The sequence below is a fragment of the Melozone crissalis genome, unplaced genomic scaffold (genome assembly GCF_028551555.1).
Source record: "Melozone crissalis strain CALT ecotype California unplaced genomic scaffold, PUWL_Pcris_2 ptg000013l_1, whole genome shotgun sequence".
Lineage (NCBI taxonomy): Eukaryota > Metazoa > Chordata > Aves > Passeriformes > Passerellidae > Melozone > Melozone crissalis.
In genome coordinates this window covers 1,154,956-1,178,694 of record NW_026535791.1, presented here as the reverse complement: position 1 = coordinate 1,178,694, position 23,739 = coordinate 1,154,956, and the positions used below count along the sequence as shown (strand labels likewise).

Sequence of the window (23,739 nt, the reverse complement as noted above, 5' to 3'; positions counted from 1 at the left end):
TTAATTAGTCTAGTGTAACTGAACCTACTAAAATAGTTTGCATTTAAGAGGCAAGGGGCTTATTGCACTCTATAACTGGTTTAACTGGAAATTCCCAAATGCTTATGTATTAATATATTTGTGCAGGTTTGCATATAGCTATTTAATACACAAGTAACAGCTTCTGAGCCTTGTATGCTATTCTTAACTCTAGGGACCCTGCCTCTCCATACATTCTAATCACTCTTTCTATATGTACCTAAAATGGGGGAATTCACCTCACCTCAATATTTGCACCCCTAAATTATGCCACAAGCTTCATCTGTCTGTCCAGACCTCCCTGCAGTTAATGGGAAAAGGTAGGTACCTGCAAATGGTGGGCATTGATACCAATATTAACAAAGGATGATGTTGAGATGCCTGCCTCTTCACTTACTGCTGAGGAAGCCTTGGTGCCTTGGAGAAATTTTTGACAGCCACCGTTGAGTGAGAGGATTTCCCAGGAACTCTCAAGTGATTACTCTAAGTAAAGGAAAACCTTCATCCACTTTCCAAATCCCACACATTTAATTCATATGCAATACACTACTTCTAGAAACAAAAATGCCCATTTTTTTGCTCTTTTCCAGTATTCAAACTTAAATTTTGCCTTAAGGCTTCTGGCAGCAGGCTGTGCAGGTTGACAGTGGAACATGAGAGTCCCACAGCTGTGAAATGAGTGGGCTTGCGGTGCTGGCAAGTTGCTTGTCAACATGATCCTCTGCTGGCTTCTAGTACAAGCACAAAATAGTTAATATTATTTGAATAGCCATCATCTGTAACATGTCATGCTCTGGCACTGAGCCACATTCCCATGCTCCTGAATTCTGTCAGGGGAACAGGGCTGGTTATGACAAAGGTAAGGGGACATATAGGTACTGTTCTCCACTGGAAAATCAGAAGCCTATGGAGTTGCTGCAGATTAAACTGATCAAACTGATAACTAGGAATAGATATGAACCATCAAGGCCACCAGCAAGGTGGGAACAAGTTAGAAAGCAGATGCCTCCATGTCCTATGCTGCTTTTTTTTTTCCCCAGGACTAACACTTTAGGCATTTAAAAGCTGAAATAGGCTGGGGATTTTTTCTTTTTTCCAACTGTAGTTCCTTTAATGTCATCCTTTCTGCATTGTCTCTGCAAGGAAGTTCTCAGGTTTTCCTTTGGGAAAAACAATCAATTTCACACTTTAAATTGCCATGCTGTCCTCAGTTTCTAAGCGACCTCAATGGCAATGACCAGCAGAGGAAGTTTCCATTTTCACTGGGATGCAGCAGTGATGTGACTGATGCCAGGCCCTTGTTTCTCCTTTCCGTGAATTTTGGTGGAAAACTTTCTGAATGCAGGCCCTGCTGAAGCTCAAGAAAGCCTGCCCTTGGCCCCTCTCCTCGTTGCCTGCCTGAACAAGGCTCTGTGACATTTCCTTCATATCTGCCCTCAGACAGTCACAGGTGTGATGAGGGAGAAGCATTCTAAGAAAAAAACTTAAAATTATATATTACAATATTTTAAAATATTTTACACCTTCAAAACAGGATTTCTGTCCTAATTTAAATCAGTCAGCTGAGATAGGAAATGTGCATGGTCCAATATAAGAAGCCCAGACTAAGGGGCTGCAGAGTGGAAAAGGAAGATGTTTTGCTTATATTTTTCAGAGTCACAGCATATATACACCTCTTTGCAATCACAGTAATTAATTGCAGGTGTTGTGATTTTTAATGTATTTTAGGTTTTTATTTTGTTTCTTTGTTTCATTTTCAGTAGGAGATTTTCAACAGGGAGATGCATGTCCAGATCACCTTGGCTCGTGGGCCAAGTCACTTATTTTGACCATGTCAGTCACAAACTCAGAGACTACAATTTCTTACTAGATTGCTTGCACAATCAGTTGGTGAATAGTCCCACTGATATTAAAGGGGACAGAAACAAAAAAAAAATTGGTATGGTTTGCTGTATGTGAACAAGAGGAATGTACTGAAGTCACGTAAAGGGGATAAATTCAGGATTTATAATTAAATCTCCCATTAAATTCAGTATTGTATTCTTATTATGGCAGTGGAAAGTGACTATAGATTTGGGTCTTGTTCAATTGCTTAGTGATTCCTGAATTACTAATGTTGGGCTAAGTCTTCAGATAAAGTACAGTAGCACAGTTTGTGAAAATCAAGTCTAGTTTTTTTCCAATGTACAGCTGCTGAGAATCTCTGTTGTTGTATATAAAGAGAATCCAGCTACCTCAAGTTCATGTAAAGATAATATGTGAGAAATAATAATTAAAATTACCGTTTATCTATGGAGAAGAAATTGCCCCACATAGCCATAGAGGAAAACTGCTGTGTGACAACACAGGAAACCCTGCTCTTCACCCATGTGCCACAGTCAGTGTTGGCACAGCCTGACCTGGGCACAGGGACACTGGTTTTCTAACTTCTCATCATGTTCTCAGCCCTTCTACCTCCTCTCTTGGCTTCTTACTCATTTCCTCCTATCCTGTCATCAATCACTTGCTGTTGAAAGGGCCGTTTTTCAAGAGCCTCAGGCTGGATCTTGAGCCAGCAACATCAGCAAAATCAGAGTGCTTTAAAATGGTATTAATGAAGTCCTGAGCTAGCTGTGTTCAGGACAAAAAATGCGCAATTATAACATTTAAATCACAATACTAAGTGATTCTGAAACAAATATAGAATTCTGAGAGACAAGGATTTTAAAAATGCAATCATGGATATATTTTAGGAGCATTTTCATTAGCCACTCATGGCTGAGCCATTAAGTGTAAGGTCAGACTCATAGCTGAATGAAAAAAACATGGGCCACCGTGTTCTCCTGCAGGCTGCCAGCGGAGACTGGGAAGAATCTCCATCAGCACAGCTTCTGTCCACTCACACTTTATACAAACAATGGAGCAAAGTGGCAGAAACTGTGTTTCAGTACCTTCCTGTGCACCACATGAGATGATGGCATACAGTTAGGATCTGAGGTAATACGTTAAAAAACCACTCAAATGACTTGAGGAACTCACTTTTATCTTCAATCATGAACCAATTAATCAGATCACTAAACCACAGGTGGCTCACACAGGGCAGCTTTCTGAACTGCCTTTCTGAATTTTGGAAGATTGTCCCCTAAAGGGAACAATAAATGGGGAGGCTAGAGATGACCTTTTAACAGCAGAGAACGGAGGTAGGAGACATCCTGTTTTACAGAGCAATACAGACCTGTGGAGAACAGCTGAACTCTCTGGAAGCTCCCTCATTTCTGTGGTAACAGCACAGTTATCAGTTTAGCTTCAGGTGCTGTATTTCTTTCAAGAGAAGAGGAGTTTCGTATTCTCAGTCATGAGGCGACAAAACCCTGCAATTTAAACTGGAGCTGCTAAAAAAAGCTTCTTTTTAAATTTGTACAATAAAAGAAGTATTCTTAACCTTCTTAAGAAGGTAAGAACTTAGTTCAGGACTTGTTGGCAGTTATCAGGTTTACTAAGGTAATGCATAGTGTCCTGGTTACTCCAGTAATGATAATTTGCTAGCAGAAAAGAAATGAAATACATAGAGCTCCATTAATTCAGTAGAAAGGGTTTTGACTTCAATTGATCAAGAGTGTTTCTGAGCAAGGAAATGAATTGTACAGATGATAAATGGCTAAGTTACCCTTTGGGGAATCAGCCTGGCTGCAGTTTATAACCCAGGATCAGATGCAGCTGCAATGCAGACTTTGAGAAGCGTGGGATGCCTGCTCACCTGCACGATTTCATGTGCTTGGTTCCACCAAATGTGGGCAGTGTGGGCATATGATAGACCTGGAGCTTCCCAGGACCACTGGTACTGCCTACTCACCCAGCTGTGCCTGGGAAAAACTGTGGCAAGAAACAGGCCCAAGGCCAGATAAATGCTCCTGGCAGGCTGTGTGTAGTCCCAGAACCATGGGTTGAGCTCCATCATGTTCTCCATCCTTTGCTAACACTGTCCTGCCCACCACACTGCATCCTGAACTGTCTGTGTCACCTGCTGCTTATTTCCACTGGCAATGTGTTCCTTCCTTCCTTCCTCCTGCATTCACAGCTCCTCTGTTTCTCCATGAACCACACTCCTTGCCCTTCTTTTCTACTTTTCCCCCCCAACTCCTTTTTCTGTCACTTTCTACCACACCAAACTTGCTCCTTCAGCACTTCCAGACATTTCCCTGGTGAAGCCCTGTGTGTCCCTCCACCATGAGCTGCTCCCTTTTCCCTGCTTCATGACTCCCAGCACCTGTGGCTGGTCATTAGGGAAAGTAAGTTAAAAAACATCCTTAGTTTTCTATCTAACTTTCATCTCACTTTGCAACTACTGCAGGTTTATGAGGAGGATATTCTAAGAAAATTTAAGTATTTTATTGATTTTATCCTCTGCCTGTGATATTAAAACATAATAAGTAAATAAATACTCCTCCCCCAGTAATACAAAAGCTCAGGCTTGAGTAGAGGTAAGTTCTATTTGGTCTAATATATCTGAACATTTTGGAAGAGAAAATAGAGACCATTTTTGAAACTGTGACTGCTGGCAAGCAGAGCGGTGTGGGGAAAAATAGGTAGAGCAGCAGGATTGCAGGCAAAGTGAAGAGGATTAGGAGACCAGTTCTGGGTGAGTGCAGAACAGCCCAAGGGATGGTCCCTGAGGCCAGGACACAGCACAAAAGAGCAAAAGGACTAAAGAGGGAGAGAAAATAGTAAGAAAAAATATATGTAGGCAACTGTAAAGAAAGCTACATAAGCTATGTATGACAAATCAGTCAAATTTAATCATCTGTATCTGACTAGCTCTGTGCCTGCACAACTACCTGTGAAGCATTCTCTAATATATTGTTCACACACAAGCACATAAATAAATATTATTATATGCTGCCTGGAACAGAAGGGGTATTTTTAATACCTCAATTTTCCCCCACTTCACTGTCTTCCACATTTTTGCTTCTTTTCAGCACCAGGCAGTTTCTCAAACAAAGCTGTGAGGCAGCAAGGAAGAACTTGTGCTGGCCATATGGAAGACAGGGGAATGCAGTAAGAATATGAAGCTGTTAACACCTCAGCCTAGCATGCAGCCTAAAATTCCTGTCCGATAAATTCTGGCAAATTATGCCTAGGGAACCACTATAGATTTCAGTTTACTGGAAAGATATCAGAAAATGTCAGTATGAAGATATTTGATCTGAAATTTGTCTTCCTATTTTGGATACTTGTGAAAATTGTAGTTTGTACCAGTATTGTTTGTGTCAACAATGGATCCCTCAGCCTGGACCATACATTAAATTACCCCTCAGAGATAGTCACAGTGATTTTTTTCTCCTTTTCCTCTAATGTCACTGAAAAAATATTTTTAGTAGTATCATATAATAGGAAAAAAGTCTTAGCTGGTGAGCAGGCTTCAGAAGGTATTTAACAAGCTTGGAAAAGGCTCACCACAATTTCAGAAGATACATATTTCTGAAAATTGGTGATGGATCTCACCCCAGAGACCATATATGAGTTTCCCTTGGGGTGCTTAAACAAATGCAAATATTTTTGCTTTGACAGTAATTGCATACACCTCGGTTTCAGCTGCAGAACCAGCAGTGCTGCGCTACTGGTGAAGCTGTTTGGTGGCAGGTGAGACCCCAGCAGATGCACCAATTACTTCACATACTGTTTACCCGCTTTTGGTGACATTGAGGCTAACCTTGGAGTCACCTCCCCCGCTGCCACATTCTCCTTTGTCGTACCACCATTTGTTTTTCAATTTGTCCAAGAGGCCTTGTTCATTCAGTTTTAAAACTGCGAGGTTAACAGCATTTCTTGAAACGATAAAACATATTTTGTAAGAAACTGCACAGCTGTTAAGATGTTAGAAGGAATGAGGACTTAAGCTGTTTATAAGCTTGATCCACACACTAAATAAACCTCTCATTTCCATATTTCAAAGCCCTTGGCAGCACAAATAATTGTGGTTACTTCCAAATGTGAAAAATGTGTTTCCAGTTCTAGAAACGATTTTCAGAACAGCTTGGATTTTAATGCAAAAATTCTATCAACCAACCCAAACTATTTTTGCAAAATGATGATAAAACTCTGTCTGGAATTAAAAACGATTTACACAGATTTATTTGAATCTATATTTAAAGTGTGGGCCTAGGCTGTTTTTTCAAGCAGATGAGAAAATGTATCCCCATGTACTAAAGAGGCAAGATCCAGACTGCCTGTGCTAGATGCTGTGTCACTACAGTTCTGACATGTAGCACTTCTGACTGATCCTGCATGAGCTGAGGATTAGGGCTCCAGGAACAGGCTGTGGGAGGAAGAGGACTAACAGCTCACACACTGACAAAGATGCTGTCCACAGCCAGTCAATAGAAAGCACTGTACAAAAGCGCCCAGGGGTCTGTCTGTCTGTCTGTCTGTCTGTCTGAAGCCCTGCTGCTGGCACATCTTGGCACATATGCCAAGCCCTGCTGCTTGGCATATGGGATGCAAGTTCTAGGGTCCTGCTCCCTTTGCATATTAGAGGCTTGACTGAAAGGCAGGACCTGGGGTCTAGCTTAATGCCATGACTCTAGGGACTGCCTTGCTCTTCTGGGAGAGCACCTGAGGAATGAGAAGGAAGGTGTTGATGAAGGGTGTCTATGCTAGGGAAAGGTGGCCAAACTGAAGTTCAAGCACTGCTGGAAGAGAAAAGCCAGCCAGTTAGTTAAGTGCTGAGAGATAAGAAGGTTTTTTGGACATCCTGAGGACCCAAGATACAAAGAGATTTTTTGGACATCCTGAGAACTTTTCTCTGGAGAGTTTATACATGTTATGCTACCACTGGATGAAAGACAAATCCTGCTTTGCTAGCAACACAGTGGCAGGGGCACAACAGACTGAAAGGGGTTCTGTGAGCCTGGTGTCCTCCATATCAAGTTTAAATGCTCTTTTTTTCAGATGAGAGAGACTTTGGATCTGTGCAGGCAGAGGCACACTGCCAACATGAAGGTTAAAGCACAGAACCACTGCTTCTGTAGGAATTCAAGGCTGCTGGAATTGTACTGGAATTCAGCCACGAACTAGGACACAGCTGGTCCTAGGATGCAGTTTCTTCTGTGCTCACAGGTGTCCCTTTATGTGTCCAGAGCATCAGGACTGGATGGCAGCAGTTGGACAGTATAGACCACCATACAAACCTGAATGTAAGGTATTTGGATTTATGATAGTGACTATAGCCATTATATAACATTTTAAAATCAATTGATAACTAATCTGCCAAGGTATTTATGCAGCCTTCATCATCTCCAAAGGAAACTTTGCCCTTGTTTAAATGTACAGCTTCCTATCTGTATTATTACTAAGACCCGAAAGAGTCATATACCCTAATGATACACAACTGCATCAGTATCAGTAAAATTGTATCTTCCTATTTTTATGTCCAGTTCCATGTTTATGTCCATGTTCCTAGTGCATCCATGCCTTTGAGAAATGTACACTCTCTCTGATGGGTGTCTGCCCAGGCTCTTGTGCGGCTCTGCAGAGGCACGTGGAGCAGTGGCACAGTTCATCTCCAAAGTATTTGAGAGGTGTCAGTAGCTTACCTACTGCTCTTTGGGGATGATATGGGGTTGAGAAAGATGGAGTTTCTCTCTCTGAATTTGTTTAATGCTCTCAAGAGCTGCCTGTCAGGACTGAGTGGGATATGACAAGAACTATGACTGTCAATAACATTCTCACTTCAACAACGAGGGGATGCAACACCTTCAAAGCACTCAGAGAAGGGCCAGGAAGTGATCCTCTGGCAGCAGGGTTCTATCAAATCATATGGCACTAGAAGACACTGGGTTTGTGATTCGGCCTCTCTAGAGGTGGCTGATCTCTCATCTCTGGGGGTCTTTTCTGGTCTTGGAATGTAAATTTTTTCTCTTATTAAGAGAGGTATCTTCCTGGCAGCCAGGTACAGATAATGGTACTTCACAGCTTATGGAGAGCCCTTTAGTACTCTGGCCCATCCGTGGGACAAATGTCAGCTTCAGGGCAAACTTTTACTGTCTTCTGGTAACAGCTTTTTATAAAGCTCCTCCTGGATGAAAGACAGGTCCTTGCTGGTTGGTCATGAAGTTTGCAAACTACTTGTGTGTAGATCTGATGTTCCTTAACTTCGCTGCAGTTAGACTTACATGAGATTTTCAACAGATATAAAGGAATTGCTTGTCTGTCCCTGAAAGTGAGAACTGCAGGCTGTAGTGGGAGTGATAACAGACTGCTCTTGGTGGATAAAACTTTAAGGGGAATTTAGCAGCCAGGCTGACAAATGTGATTTTGTGTAAGTGCTCTAATTATGGTTCACACTCCAGAGGGAGAAAAGCAATTGCAAAATTGGAATGAAATTGTTCATTTGTCCCTTTTGTTCTTGGAAGCAATTGCTTTTGAATCAGTCATGTTTACTAAAGACTTTTCATACTCAGCTTTTCATTACAAAGCCTGTGCTTTCAGTCTGTTTGTCCCTTCAGAAAGGTAACTGTGTGGCCAGCCTTGCCACTTAACAGAGAGATTTCCAGTACACTAAATATAAATGTTACCTTTTTAAGGACATGGGGACTGGGCCATACATGAAAGATGATCCTGGAAACACATTTCTTTGATGCTGAACAACATTACTTATTCTGAAAATTGCTTAGATATATATCTGGAGCCTGCTGTCTACAAAGTCAATGTCAAAACTCCTTCTCGCTTCAACAGGATCCAAGCCAAGGTCTAATTTAATGCTGCTATGTTGAATTGTCACAGTGGGCAGCAATAACACAAGCAGCTGCTTTGACAGTTCCACAGATGCAGGCAGGAGTGATCACTCCCATGAAAAATGAAATGTATCTCAAGGAATATCACTAACTCTCAATTCAACAAGCCACTTAATCTCAGTCTGATTTTAAAGCAGATGGGAAGCCCTATCAATCTGTCTATCTGAAAAAAATAATCTTCAAACTATTTCCTCTGAGCTATAGTCTCTCAAGTGTGAACATTAAAGCTCACCAAACTGGACAAATTCCTTATGCTAATGTTCTTAGAAAGGGTTTTTCTTTTCAATCTTTATCTTATTTTGGGTGAAGATGTTACTTGATAATTTCCAACTTCTTTTTCCAGTTAGCCTACTTACACCTTTCACTTTGATTCCAAGTTGAATTAAAAGCAACTAAGTGATGTCTTTGACAACTAACATAAGTTTTCATGTTTAATTTTCATGTTTAAGGGAAAGAGCTTTCTCACTTGCCAAATGTTTAAATTTATCTTTCGAAGCATTAAAGATTATCAAGGAAAATTTTCCCACAATCATTTAGAGAAGCTGCAGCTGGTTGATAGTAATCCTAGAGTAATAAATAAATGAATGAAACCCATTCATGAGAGGGTTATTTAGCTGGGTTATTAGCCATATCCATAGACAGTTTCACAGCACAATAGAGAAATGAAAATAAAAAGGATGAAGAAGTAAATGTGGATTTAAGCTGCAATTATCACTCTGAAATTAAACTGTATTGTTTATAAATGTAACACATTATTGTCCTCATCACGTCTAGTAGGCCATGTAAAACCAGGTTAGTTTCACACTGCTTTCTCTGTTGCTTTGTTATCCAGGTGCACCTCAACATGTGGAAATAAATAATTTCCCTCTGGTCAGCAAAATACAGAGAACCTTTGCTCAACTCTGCTGTACCTCCCAGGTAGGTTATAACTGAGAGCCTAAAACGTGCAATGGTGACTGCATAGAAAATTATACACCCAGACCTCAGAGCCAGGCTGGATCACCCACACTCATCCTAGACAGTGCTTTGTTCTGCCACAGAGGAAGGCATTTGGAAACCTGAGTCTCCATGGCAGAAACTTTTCTTTCATCTTAAAAAGTAGGACTGTATCCGCAATAGCACACTTAGCCCAAACTCCCACTAAAGACAGCGTATTCCTCAATAAAGGAACGGGCATCTTTACAAGAGTCAGGGTTTAATAGTAGAAAGCAGGCAAGGCCTTTAATATTTGACTCTTAATCCTTGGTGTCACTGCACAGTCCTGCCTCTACCGTTACTCTGAAGAAAACAGAGTCTTCGCATGCAGTAGTCAAGCCAGTTCAGACAAACTGCAGCCCTCACTTCACAAGTACTTGGGTGCATGGACAGTGATTTCAATGCATCTATCACAGGTATTTTAAACGAGTCTTTAGAATTACAGTATGAAAAATGTGATGAGAATGAAATAACTTTCACTCATTTGAAATCACTGTCCATCTCCTTATAAATAAACAGCAGTGAGAAGTTTAATACATTAATAAGTATCCCTTCTCTTTTTCAGAAGAGCCCATCTGTGCTTAGATACACCTTTCACAGTTATCAAAAGATGAAATTACACAGACAGATGACAAGGGGACTATCCAGTCCCTTGCAAAATAACCTCAGTGATTTCAAACAGATACCTCATTTGTTACCCAAAAAAATTGCAGCAGGATGTTTGCCCAAAGCCCAGGGAAGCCAGCAGAGAGGTTTGCTTTGACTTCCAGGGAGTTTGGATCACATCAGTGGTTAGCAGTTGACCCATCTGTTGCACTTCAGTCTGTAAGAAGCAGTGAGGGAGGCATGCAACAAATGACCCAAACAGCATGGTGCACCACACTGTGGTACCCAGCTCATGTACATGGTCAACCACAGGAGGGGCATTTCCACAGCTGATAAAGACACACAAAGGTTCCTGCACCACAAGGGAATGAGATAGAGGTCCAGGCTAGGGACCACCACAGCCAACATCACAAGCACTGCTGGAAATCTGAGACAGTCATAGCAGTACATCATGAAAAGGGACACAAAATTTTGCCTACTGCAAAACTTTCAACATCAATTTCAGCACAGGAACTCATCACCCCTTAGAAAACAGGAACTAAAACATGAAATGCATTCTGCTCAGTAAGATCAACTAATGCCCAGAGCTTGAATACACACAACACATAAAAAAGGCTCTCTCCAGCCTAGTTAGGCTGAATATCTATCCAGATGTATGTACGCTTGAATACAAATATGTATACTCTCAGCCACAGCTGCTTTTCATTTAAGTAATTCAGTTCCCAAAATATCTGGATGCACCATGGTTCACAGGATGGGTAGAAAGCACCACCCATCCGCACCATTCAGCATCATTCCCAAATGCAATTCCAAGGACTCAGCCTTGGCCTGGTTCATGGAGACTGCCTCCATGAAGTACAGTCTCAGAATATCCACTTTTGAATACTAAATACTGAATACTGGCATAAAGGCACAGACAGGTACCTAAGCACTCATTACAACCAAGGCAGGATCTCTGCTGTAGGCATTTAATAACAATATTTTAGCAGCCAGTAGAGCTTTGCCAGGAAAACTTAAATGTCTTAGCTATTTAAACAGCTTTGACATTTTCCTGAATCCCTTTCCTGCACTTAGTCTCATAAATCCTGTGTAACTGGCGTGTTAGATAGCAAAAATACTTCCCTGCATCCTGGGCAGATCCTTAGCACAGTTCTGCAGTTATCATCACAGGCGGCGGCACTGTTGTTTCACTGCCAGAGCTCGGGATGTTGTTCACTTGCAATAGTGAATGAACAAGATGTGCAAAAATAACATGACTCACTAATGAGACCCTACATACACAAAAAGAGCCTTGTTTAAATTGCAGCCATACTGTACAGCCCATTGTCCCAGAAAGGCTGGGGCCACCGCTGCAGCTGAGTCAAAAGCACAGCAGAGACCCCAACCCTCCAAAAGGCTTTTCACAAATCATTCCCACAAGGGATTTCAAAGTCTCAGAAACACTCAGTCACTTAGAAGTCACATGGTGCAGAAAGATGGCATCTCTGGTTAACCTCAGGCTGTCTGAACATATAACAAAGTTATATGAACGTTATATGAACAAAGCTCCATATGTGAGGTATGGACCAACTGGCAAAGTACAGAGGCTTCCTTTCTACTAGGATAAAATATATGACCACATTGTCCTATAATTGTTGCTCATATACTCCTATGTAACTGCTGCCTGTAAAGAAGGAGGTAACAGCAAACATGGGAAGTAAAACAACAGATGCACACAGTGGTGCATCACCACTGAAGGAAAAGCTTTCCTGGGACTGCAGTATCACAGCCAGTGTTGGCAAGTGATGATGTGTCCCAAGCAACCCCAAGCTCGTTTTCTTCCTTGCACTGTGGATGTCCTTCCCTGCAGCTACCCTGCAGCTGGCGCAGCCATCATGCAGAGTGGCCCCTGGGCACTCCTGGAGGGCTCCCTCCCACAGGACAAGGCAGAGAGGGTGCTTGGTGAAGCCAAGGTCAGTGACCTCATTTCAGTGATGTGAATTCAGTTATTCTCTCGTGATCTAATCTGTTTCCAGCCCAGGTGGCTTGGGAAGAGGAGGCCACAGCTGCCAGGAGCCTCTCCTCACCCCCAGCCTAGCGCTTCCTGCATGCAGCTGAGGATCTGTCTTAAAAGTGCTTAGCAAAACACAAGTGGGTGCATTTTTACAGCTTGTGTATATCATCCATTCAAATAATTTTTAACAGGAAAAATTAAAATGCAACCTTACCAAGCAAAAAATTAAGACCTGCACATCTTTTGAGCTGTTTATTTCATCCCTTTTGAAAAGCACTGATGGCAGATTGTAACACGACACTAATGCAGTGTGGTTTAAGGGTGTTTGACAATTCATCAAGAGAAATTAAGTGCAAAGCTGCATGGCACTGCTGAATATGTTTAATAAATTAGGAATGAAACAAGCACTCTGTTAATGAGGAAGATGTAGCCAAAGCCTACATCACTGTGTACTCAGAAGGCTTGAAAGATCAATAATATAAATATTAAAAAGAAGAGCTAATGCCTGAACATTTTTACAAGAAAAATGATCTAAACTTTAAAGACAAAAGACCTGCCTGCTTTGAAAGCATGTCCTCTTAAACCCATTTAAGATCTTACAGGGGAAATATTTTTACTGGGATTTATAAAGGTTTGCATGCTGTCACATTACTTGTATGAAAAAACCTGTATTCAAATACTGAATCATAGGAGTCAACAAATCATTTTCACATGTTAGTTCACACAAAATAGTGTCCTTGGCACTTGCTGTCACAACTTGGCCAGCATTTATATTAAATAAAGAACTGCTAGTATTCTTGTTGTGAGTCTTCATAATATACTAGCTCTTCTCCAGTGGGTCTCTCAGGCTTTTCTGCTAAGCTCCTCCATTTTTATATTCATGCTTATCAAAGAAAGGACGTGATCAGCCATCTCATCAGAATGCTCAGGTCCAGCTCAGGACCTACCAGAACAGCGAATGCCTCCTGAATTCCATCTTGCAAAATTCACATACCCCTGCCCTGAAGAATTGACTGGACTGTAAAAAGCCAAAGTGTTGCAAGAAAGCTCTGGGCAGGTTCTGTGCTGCATTAGAAGCTGAAGCCTTTTAAAAACATTATTTTAAAATCCCCTGTCCTAGTGCACTTAAAACACCTCTTAAAGAAAAATATATCAAAATATTAGTCAAACAATAAGAATAAAGTATTTTTTACAAGAATGTATGTTTATTCCTATCTATTTAGAGATGGGAAATTTACAGCAGTGCTCAGATACTTTTCAATTATTGCTAATTAAAATAAGTTTAGCACTCTTCATTTAGCCATCCAAATAAGATGGTTAATTTCCAGGGGCAGTGAATATTTACAGCTTCTATGGATATCCCAATTATAGTACACGTTTAGTTCCTCGAGCCGAGCTTTGTAAACAAATATGAGCCAAACTGACACCTTGAGGATCAGCAGGAGTTCCAATTAATGGGAGACCCACTGCTGCTAAAAATTGCCACAGCTACTTTGAATTCAAAGAGGTTCTGACAATTTACACCAGGTAGAGGTCTGATGACTGTACTTTGAAATGTTTATATAGATTGAAAGCTGTTTTGCAGCAAGATATTCCAATTACAGTATGCAAACACTTCTTGGCACAAGCAATCAAATATATATTTTGCCTGTGTAAAAACAACAGCAGTTGACCTGGGATTGCAACTCAGCTTGTTTCTGCGTTGTACACAAAGCTTTACTGTAAATAAAAAACACATAAAATTGTCCCTAGAGAAACTGTTCATATTGGTTCAGTACACAGTCTTTAGCAGCAGCAGAAATGCTAGTTTCTCCCAACTCTGAGCTATTTTAATTTTTGCTAACGACTACCTACTCCTGTTGTCATTGAGCAGTGCATTTTTTTTTTTAAAGCACAATTTTTATTGCTGGTTCCAGCATAAGCAGGATTATGTGAATAGGCTGCTGGACTCCAACACCTGCAAGTCAGAATACATGTTTTAAAGGTGTAGAATTATAGAGACATAGAATAGTTTGAGTTGGAAGGGACTTTAAAGATCATCTAGTTCCAACTCCCCTGCCACAGGCAGGGATACCTTCCACTAGACCAGGGTTCTCAAAGCCCCATCCAATCCAGCCTTGAACACTTACAGGGATGGAGTATCCACAACAATGCTGGGTAACCTGTGCCAGTGTCTCACCACCCTCAACAAATCCCTCACTTGTGTGACATTTTTCAAAAGTGTCTGAGCACCAGTGTAGCACTGACTCCATGCTGCAGAACCACTCTCAATATAAGCTTAGCGCACTGCCAAGAACCTCAAAACTCTCTTTCACCTCAGAAACATTAGCAACCCTGAGCTAAAGGAAGTAAAATCCATTTATGGTTTTTACATAGTTGAAACTGTGGAAAGAATTTACAGTAATATTTTAAAAATTGATATGTGTAAAGTGAGCATGTATAAGTGCATCCCTCTCCCCCACCAACACATAATGCTTTCACCTCTGGCGTGGCTGGCAGAAAGCTTTTTGCTTTTTATGCCTTAGGTGAAGCAGATATCAATTCATAGTTTGGTTGCAGCAAGATGTTTGGATACTGTTTCACCTGCCTCTCCAGTAACTCTTAAGTTTAGGGTCCCCCAGCTGAAAGAAAATGACGGTATTGGCACAGACAGGTCGGGGCTCCATGGCAGAGCACAGCATGTGGTTCAGTGCCAGGCACACGTTCCATCTGTGTTGCATAGGCACTGCTGAAAGCAGGGAGCAGCAGCTTGAGGTGAGGGTCACAGCAGTGAAGATCTATCATGCCTCATGCTGTCCTGCTCCTCTCCCACTTAGACTGCATTAGTGTAAGCCTCTTGCAATGACATTCTGTTTTGTTACCCAGGCATATGTTGAGACTCCTTATGTCTCTCCATTTCAAGAAAAAGCCAAATGCTGCACAGCTGATCTTATTGTTTTGCAAATGGATGATTTAACAGGACTGAAAACTTTATTAACGATTACTGATCTTGGCCAGAGGATTTAAATTTTCCTTTTTATAGTATCTTAATAATATTTGTAAGGCCTTTAAAATATATGTTTCTGAATGCCACAGAAGGACTATTTTCACCCAGAATGAGGCTAGGAAAACATATCTCTTTTGGATGCAATTCAGTGCTTATTGAATAGAAATATGGTGTGGTTCCTTGTAACTTAGGAAGCTGTTCCTTCTTTACATCCACCTCAATCCATGTGATATCACTGATGGATTACTAGAGAGCTTATTAAGATCACTGACTCTGGTTACCTGATGCAGAGGAAGATTTTACTACATCAAAATCTTCCAGAGCAAAGCAGGTGGCAGCTGTTGCAGCAGCTTCTAATTTTTCACTCCATTCAACATGTCCCAGCAGTGGCAGAAATATTGTACCTTTGACTGAGCATTTCACAGCTTTCCTCTGCAGGAAGACCCAGTCCTAGGTTGAATCACCTACCCAGAAGAGATGTTACTGTGACATCCAAAAGGAGTCAGAACTTATTGCTGAATCTTGCTACAAATCGTGGAAGATTAAATATCCTGCTGGACTAACTGCAAATATTAGGTCTTCTGGTTCCTAACCAGCCCCATATCTCAATGTGCTATATAAATGTATGTTCTATTTAGTGGGTAGCAGGGGATAATAACAAACGCAAGATTTTAGTGCAGTATTGAGCATATCTGGTATTTTTGCAGATTTGGTTCAAATCCGGCAATATTTGAAAAGATTTCACTCTCAGAATTCTCCAATTTTTCATTACTGTAAGGTTAAATCTACCATTTATGAATACACAATAATGGCTGAGAGGAGCTACATCTGAAATGGTCTTTGCCTGTTTTCTACTCCTTATGATATGTTGATGTATTTTCCTTCTTGCAAGCATCAGGATCTCACAAGAGCACCTGATTAGTGTAAGATGTCTTTAAGACTCAGATATGGCAGAAAAACATCAGAAGTCACAGTGGAGTGACTTCTACAAGTAAAAGTGCTCAACTGAGCATCTCTGCATGCCTTTTCCATGAACTACCTTATCATCAGCTTATGATTCTCCATAAAAAGTGATAAAAATCCTCTATCCTAGCTAATATTTCTGAGATGTCCTCAGAGAAGAGTCTTACAAAAGGAGTTGCATTTAACCACTTTCAGGGTGACAGATACAGGTACCTGTGGCAAGAGCTACAGTGAAAGAAAGAAACCCAACTTCTGCCATCTTCCCAAAGCTGCATTTGGGAGGAAAAAAAAAAAAAGTACTACTGCTGTTCCCAGGAATTAATGGAGTAGCCACATTCAGTTGAATTCATAAAAAGAAGCACGGCTAACAAGTCAAAGGAGGTGATTCTACCCCTCTACTCCACTCCTGTGACTACCTCCATCCAGCTCTAGGGACTCCAGCACAGGAAGGACAGGGATCTGTTAGAATGGGTTCAGAGGAGAGCCAAAAAATGATCAGAAGCACAGAGCAGCCCTCCCATCAGAACCGGCTGAGAGAGTTGCCATTGTTCAGCTTGAAGAAAACTAGGCTCCAGGGAGACCTTATTAAGGCCTTTCAATACTTTAAGGGAGTTAATAAGAAAGATGAGAACAAAGCTTTTGAGTGGGCCTGCTAAAACAAAACAAGGAGCAGTGGTTTTCAGCTAAAGGAAGTCAGATTTAGACTAAAAGAAGGTAAACTTAGACTACGTATAAGGAATAGATTTCTTAGAAAAAGGATGGTAGAACATTGGACTAGGTTGTCCAGAGAGGTGTCTCATTCCTGGAAACATTCCAGATCAGGCTGGACTGAGCTCTGAGCAGTGCAGTAGTGCTGGACTAGATGACCCCTAAGTGTTTCTTCAAACCCAAACTATTCTGTGACTCTATGATTTTGTGGTTCTATTTATGTCTATATCTTTACTTTAGGAACAAGCCCATGCTTGTTCTGTTCCTAAGGTATCGTTCCTAACTTTTTGCCTTGTCTTGTTAGACCTTTCAGCCACCAAGCCCTAATCTCACCTTAATGAGAATGAAGCATGATATGACTGCAAAGTCAATCAAATATATATTTGCAGTACTAAAAGGGCTGCAATACAAGCAAGCTCTTCAATAACTTTTTCCTAGTAAGAAAAGCTTACTCCACATGGGAAAGCTGTAGGGCAAAACTGCTGTTTGCTTCAGAGGGAATTCATCCACTGACATCAATGTCCATGAAGTTATTAATGAAACGTTGCCACTATGCCAAAAGCAATTGGCAGCACAGAAATCAGGATGGATTCTTGACTTTTATGGCCCCCAGAAACAGATCACTAATTCATGAGATTTGTACAGTTCATACAATTTTTGGCAGGTCTAAACTTAGACTGAGAAGAGGCATGAGGGATTTCTGTAACATTACATTCATGCTTCTTTGTGCCTCCATACTGAGTTTTTTCATAAAGGCAATAAATGGAAAGATTCCAGCTAAGACGCGTTTTCTTAAGCTTTAGTCCAATTATGGTGCAAGCACTTTGAAGTTCATTACTTTAATTAGAAGGAGAGACTGAAAGACAAAAACAGGGGAGCTATTTCCCAGGTGGGAACTGGAGCTGCAACTGCAATGCAAAGAATAAAGAACACTGCATAACTTGTGGCCTAGTGAAATGCTGGCTTGTGTTTTGCCTAATGGCAGATCAATACCATACAAATGAAGCAATTACAGTTGTGCCATATAAAGCCTTATTTGGTCAGCAGCCAAAATGGGGATTAGCTGGAAGAGTTCCTAGGACTTTCTGTCTGAATATTATTGCAGAAGTTAATGAGGAATATCTGATATGCTTAGACAAACATAATCAGTGCCAGCAACCAGATGAGATGGTTGGTCCAATAGCCAGTGTGCTGATAATTAAAATGCCCTGAAGCCAGCTGAACAGCAGCCCAAGATCAGGTGAAATGATCACAAGGGCAATCCAATCCCTCTGGCAACCAGCTATATGATGTCGCCATCAATACATCCATGCACACAGCAGCAAACTCTCCACCTTCCTCCAGCATGGAAACAGATTCCGCTTAAGCACAGAGCACCTTCACTTTTGCACAGCTGTGTGTCCCTATACTGCCACTGGTGGTGGTGAAGGAAAGGCCACAGTTAGCTCAGTACAATGATTCTGCCACGACTTTACTATGTCCCACTCATTCTCATCCACTACACCACCTGGTCCAGTAGTGGAGGTGTCCCTGCCCATGGCAGGGGCTTGGAAACAGATGATCTTTAAGGTTCCTTCCAACCCAAACCACTCTCTGAAATGCAAATATAGCAGCTCTCAGACCAGCTGGACCAAGCACAATCACATTGATACAGGAACACCGGCTTGTAATGTTTCAAATACAAGCAGCCAGGCTACAGAGAAAACACAGTACTAAAAGTACTAATAGATCTCCACAGTGGATATGGAGATACAAATAATGTAATTACTGTTGTCCTGAACACATGTCCATGTGCCAATTTTAATTAAAAAAGCCATACAGAGTAGGGTCCAGTGGTGATGGAGATTTCTGCCATTGCTTCCTAAATGGAACACAAAACATGTGGTCATAGACCACAAACTGTTTCAGAAACCATTAGCTGAAGTTACAATTTCCCAGTCATTTTCTTTCCTGCTCAGTTTCTTTGACCAAAGACACTGAGAAATCTACCACCATGTTTATCCTGACACACACACCTCCATGGATTTGAAATAATCACAGAAACATCTGGAGTGGGAATGGGCTTCAACTATCCACAGCACAATAAACACAATGCTATTAATCTTCACTATTCCTCTGAGGCTGATGGGCAATTGTCATTACCCTCAATTTGCAAAGGTGAATCTCAAGTACAGTTCTCCTTCAAGACTCCCAGGAAATCTGGGCAGGGTCATTAACTAAGCTCACCAGTATGACATGACTTCAGGCAACCAAACTTCATTGCTTCTCAGAAATCTGTGTCTTTTCAGGCAACCATTCATGGAGAATTTATCCTCCTGTTTTCCCAGAGATGGATGTTTCCTCGATTCAGTCCTTAACCACAACATACTCCTAATTTTTCCTGCCAAAAGTGGGAGACAGCCAACCTGAGTGACTTGACTCCCATAATAGAACCTTCCACATTTTGACCCACTCATAAGTCCCAAAAAAATCCATGCTATCAATCACTCAGCAGCTAAATAAAGCTGCTTAGGAAGTTAACTGCTCCTTTTTCCCTGGCAAAGAAAAGGTACGAAGCACTGTCACTTACTTCACTGACTTCAAATTCTCTCACTCTATTTTGCTTTTCCAGCAAGAAAGTTTTATTCAGATGGGAATGATCTGCTTGACATTTAATTCACAGAAATTGTAACTAAAGCCTAATGGTCAGGAGAAGACCTTCTACAAAGCAGAAAACATAAACATCACTTTCCATAAGCTACTACAACTTTCCAAATACTCCTGTAGCTCCAGGAGATTCAATGCGATGAAGATATCCTTATCATAGCCATAATTTTTGAAAAGGATCATTGTACAGTGTAGTCTGGAAAGTGCCTAAGGAGTTGTCTGGTCCAACCTCCTGCCCAGACAAGGGTTGGTCCTGAGGTCAGACCAAACTGCTCAGGGCTTCAACCAGTCACATTTGTACACTTCCAAGGATGAAGCCTGCACAGCCTCTCTGAGCAGTGTGTCACTGTCAGACTGCCCTCAGGCAGTCAGGGGAAATAGTTCCCCCCTACATCCAGTCTGAACTTCTCCCCTTTCATTTTATGTTCGTGGTCAGCAACCTTCCTGCCCTACTCTGCTGTGAAGAGTCTGGCTCCATATCCTCGAAGACCCCCACACAGACACTCTGGGATGCTCCTAAGATGCCCCAAAACCATCTCTGCTCCAGTCTAAACAAGTCCAGCTCTCCCAGATTCTCCTCATCAGAGAAGATCCAGATCCATATCCAGCTCTATCTTGATCATCTTCCATGAATTAGGTTCAATTTATTGATGTTTTTCTTAAGTGAGGAGGGCAAAAAAAAGGATGTTGTGTTCTACATGCAGTCCTAATGTTTGGAATTATTTTATCTAATGCAACAGTATCTTCTCTTGTGGCCTACAAATTGGATGAACTAAAAGCACTCTAATTGGAAACTGCTTTGGATAATTGCCCACTATCTAAAAGAGATGCCAAAAATAGCAGCCTGCTTATTTAATTGTGAAAGGAAAAAAATCCTAAATCCTCAAGAAACTGTGATGACTTTCTGTTCACTTTCAACTACACTTTCATAGACTGAGCTTGCATTATTTAAACTGAAAAGTCAAAACTAATTGTCAAGTGTTCATGTGGTTTTAAACCAAAAAATATTATCAGCAGGTATAGAATATAATCAGAATAGTATCATATACTGATTAAAATCTGAGGAGCTGGATCTTAGTAAATGCAGAGCATTTGAATGTGGGTGAGTCCTCTAGCTTTGGATAGAAGGCATTTTCTTTTTATTTAAAACCAATGAAGAAATGAGCACATTTCTAAAACCTGTCTTGTCATATTTTGTGTTGCAAGCAATAAAAGGCTCCTGTGGAAACCTTAAAATTCAACATTTTTGTTGAAAATGTAAAAATGTGAAGAATTGTCTAGTAATGTTTACATTAAGGCATATGAAATATGGAAAACTTGGGTTTTCTAGAAAAAGCTGAGATTTTCTGTAGGACATTACTAGATCTCATGAATTTTTCTGTTGGCTTAAGAGTTTTAAGATCCAAAATAGACCTAAATCACACAAACAACATAGCATAAGATGTGTGAAATCAGGTGCCTGAATCCATACCAAAGAATCCAAACATCTAATTCTGCATATAAAATCCTCTTAAAGACATAGTTACGAATCCAGGGCCCACTAAATGGAACAATATCAGCAACAGATTGGAAAGAGCCTGATGTGTAATTATGTTCAGAGAAAGCTGTACATATTCTGGAGGTAACAGATGGGCCGCCAGATGTTGGGGCTGCTCTCACCTGCAGACCTCATTCATCCCCGCTGCTAGTATTGGAAGATCTGGAAGCTAGCAAGGGATCTGGATCTTCCTGCACAGAGATGCTATTCCTGAACAAGACAGGAGAAAAAAAAAAACTAAAAAAGTTATATTTTCTTTGCATGCTGGAGGCAGATTATTATTTTCATGTGTTCTTTTAGAGTAGAAAGAAGGACTTGAAGTGTAAAAATAAAATAGGTCTCTGCATCAGGATCCCTCGGATCCCTTTTATTCAGTTGACTTTTGGCTTTAAAAAACTGCAGGGAAAATTTTAGTCAAACTTTGACTATAGAAAACTGCCAATCCTGCCAAAAACTGTTAAAAGAGAGTCACAACAAAAGAACACACAGAACTGCTTAGCATAATGTGATTTGCTAAAAGATATGGTTAAATAGGAGCTAAATCCTTTTTCAGGCTTGATTTAAGCTTTCACTTGGTGACTTGTTTGGAATAGGAAGCAGAGGAAGGAAAGCAGAAAACGGGAGTAAGGCATCAAGTTATGGAAGTGCAGAGACTTGAGCTAAGGATAACTAGAGACAGTTGAGAAAAAGAGCTCTAGTTTTTATTCTACCTCTTACCACACACAAAGCAGACCAGTTAGGAGGAAAAATTATTGATCATCCACAAGTCACTATTTAATCAAACAATATTTTAAACTTGTACTGTTCAGTGAGATCCACATATGGCCATTTTTATTTGGAGCCTGAGCTCATTGGGAGCATTCTGATGATGGGAAAGAGTTGCATTTTAGAGCTGCTGTGTCAAGACACACAGTAGCTTAAATTATACATTAAGACTTCTGAATCTTGTTTTGTGCTGTCAACACCTTTCTACCTTTCATGCTGGGATGTTCAGTCCATAATGCCTACTCTGTCACACACTGTGCCAGTCTGAGATTCTATTCTCAGTTCAAAGCAACCAACAGAAAGAAAACAAACTTTTCTCCCTACTTTTGGTTGGAGATTTCTCACAAGAATCAAGGCTGCACAAAGACTAAATAGCCATTTTATGTCTTGTGGAGTCCATCTTGTACTTACTGTCAATTGTAAGTGGGCAGTTTTGCAACTATCACACAGATTAATCACAAACTGTTTTTCAGGTGCTATTTGTACCCCAAATGTCATTTCCACAGAGAGGTATTGTTAGAAGCTGCTGAGATGCCTTTCAGCAGCCTGCTCCTTTGCTTCAGTCTACCTACAATTTACCTGAACAATTATTATCTTAGTGGGATAGGCCTTTCAGTTGTTGGGAACTGTACCATCAACTTCAAAGGGCAGTTCCTGGGACTTGACACCTAAACAGCCAGAGACTTGTAATAAAAAGAAAAGAGAGAAATAATAATGAGCAGCATTGTTAAAATATAAAGGGCTGCATCTTGCCCTCTGCTGAGATGCTTTACAAGAGATTGGGAAAATGGCAGGGAAAAGGGCAGGAGAAAATTATTTCTGAAGTGGCAAGAGGCAGCATTTATTTCTCAGGGGATCTATAGACTGGAAACAACCATAACCTTTTGTATCCCACTGGCATACAGTGGGGATTAATGCTTATCAAAGGTTTGTAAAAGTCCAGAAAATCAGTAGGATGTGTGCACAGCAATGGTATCAGTATTTTTGAGACATTATGGCCTTTGCTGATAGTCTGAGGTAAGTTCATTGGTTAGACTTGAATATAAGCCCCTCTTTACCTGTCAGAGAATTCAACAGTCTGACAAATTTCATTTAGATAGATGTGGTTTTGTGAAGCTCCTATCCTGTTTGCATTCAAACAATTCTGAAACAGACAAACAAGAAAAGAACTCTGATCTTTTTGCTGCCTTGATTTCTTTCTGTCTGTAGAAAACAAGCCTGTTATTGAACTTTTCCTGGTGCTTACTACCTCAGACTGGCCCAATGCTTCTGTAAGACAGTAAAGAAATTTTTAGTAATCACTAAATATCCGAATGATAAACCTCTTGTATAGTTTGTAAAAATATTTTTTAAAAAAGCCTAGTAGTGCTTTTAAGCAAATGCTAAAGCAGAAGATACAGAATGGTAGCTTCACCTTTTACACTGATTATACTGCTAATTTTAAAATACCTATTGCCACTGAAATGTTTAAATTAAAAAAAGAAACCAAAAAAACCCCGCAGCCTTTCTATGAAATAGTTTTACTGCTGTTTCCATGCCCTGTTCTTTCACTCCTGCTCAGAAACACTTCATTTTCTCACTAAAATCCCAAGACTTTCCTTGGAGTAAGGAGCAGGATGACACTAGCAGAGAGGCACCAGAACCTGACAGTGTGATCAAGATGGGAGCTAAGCTTCTTGGAAGAGCTTTGCCTTCCATCAGTTGCTTCTACTGTTATTTGTAGTGTAGGAAAACAGAAATGGCAGCAGAACAAATTCCTGTGACTTTTGAT

The 23,739-nt window shown here is 40.7% G+C and overlaps 1 protein-coding gene across 5 annotated transcripts in view; it reads right to left on the bottom strand.

The window, feature by feature from the left end:
- The window catches only part of GRIA4 (glutamate ionotropic receptor AMPA type subunit 4), a 214,983-nt gene that overhangs the window by 11,341 nt on the left and 179,903 nt on the right, over positions 1-23,739 (bottom strand). For 3 of the 5 annotated variants that reach the window (XM_054272071.1, XM_054272070.1, XM_054272068.1), the window contains exon 14: positions 5,708-5,822. The exons of the other annotated variants lie outside the window; for them this stretch is intronic. In XM_054272071.1, coding sequence (XP_054128046.1) covers positions 5,708-5,822 — 115 coding nt within the window. The remainder of the gene's footprint in view (positions 1-5,707; positions 5,823-23,739) is intronic. 5 annotated transcript variants of the gene reach the window in all.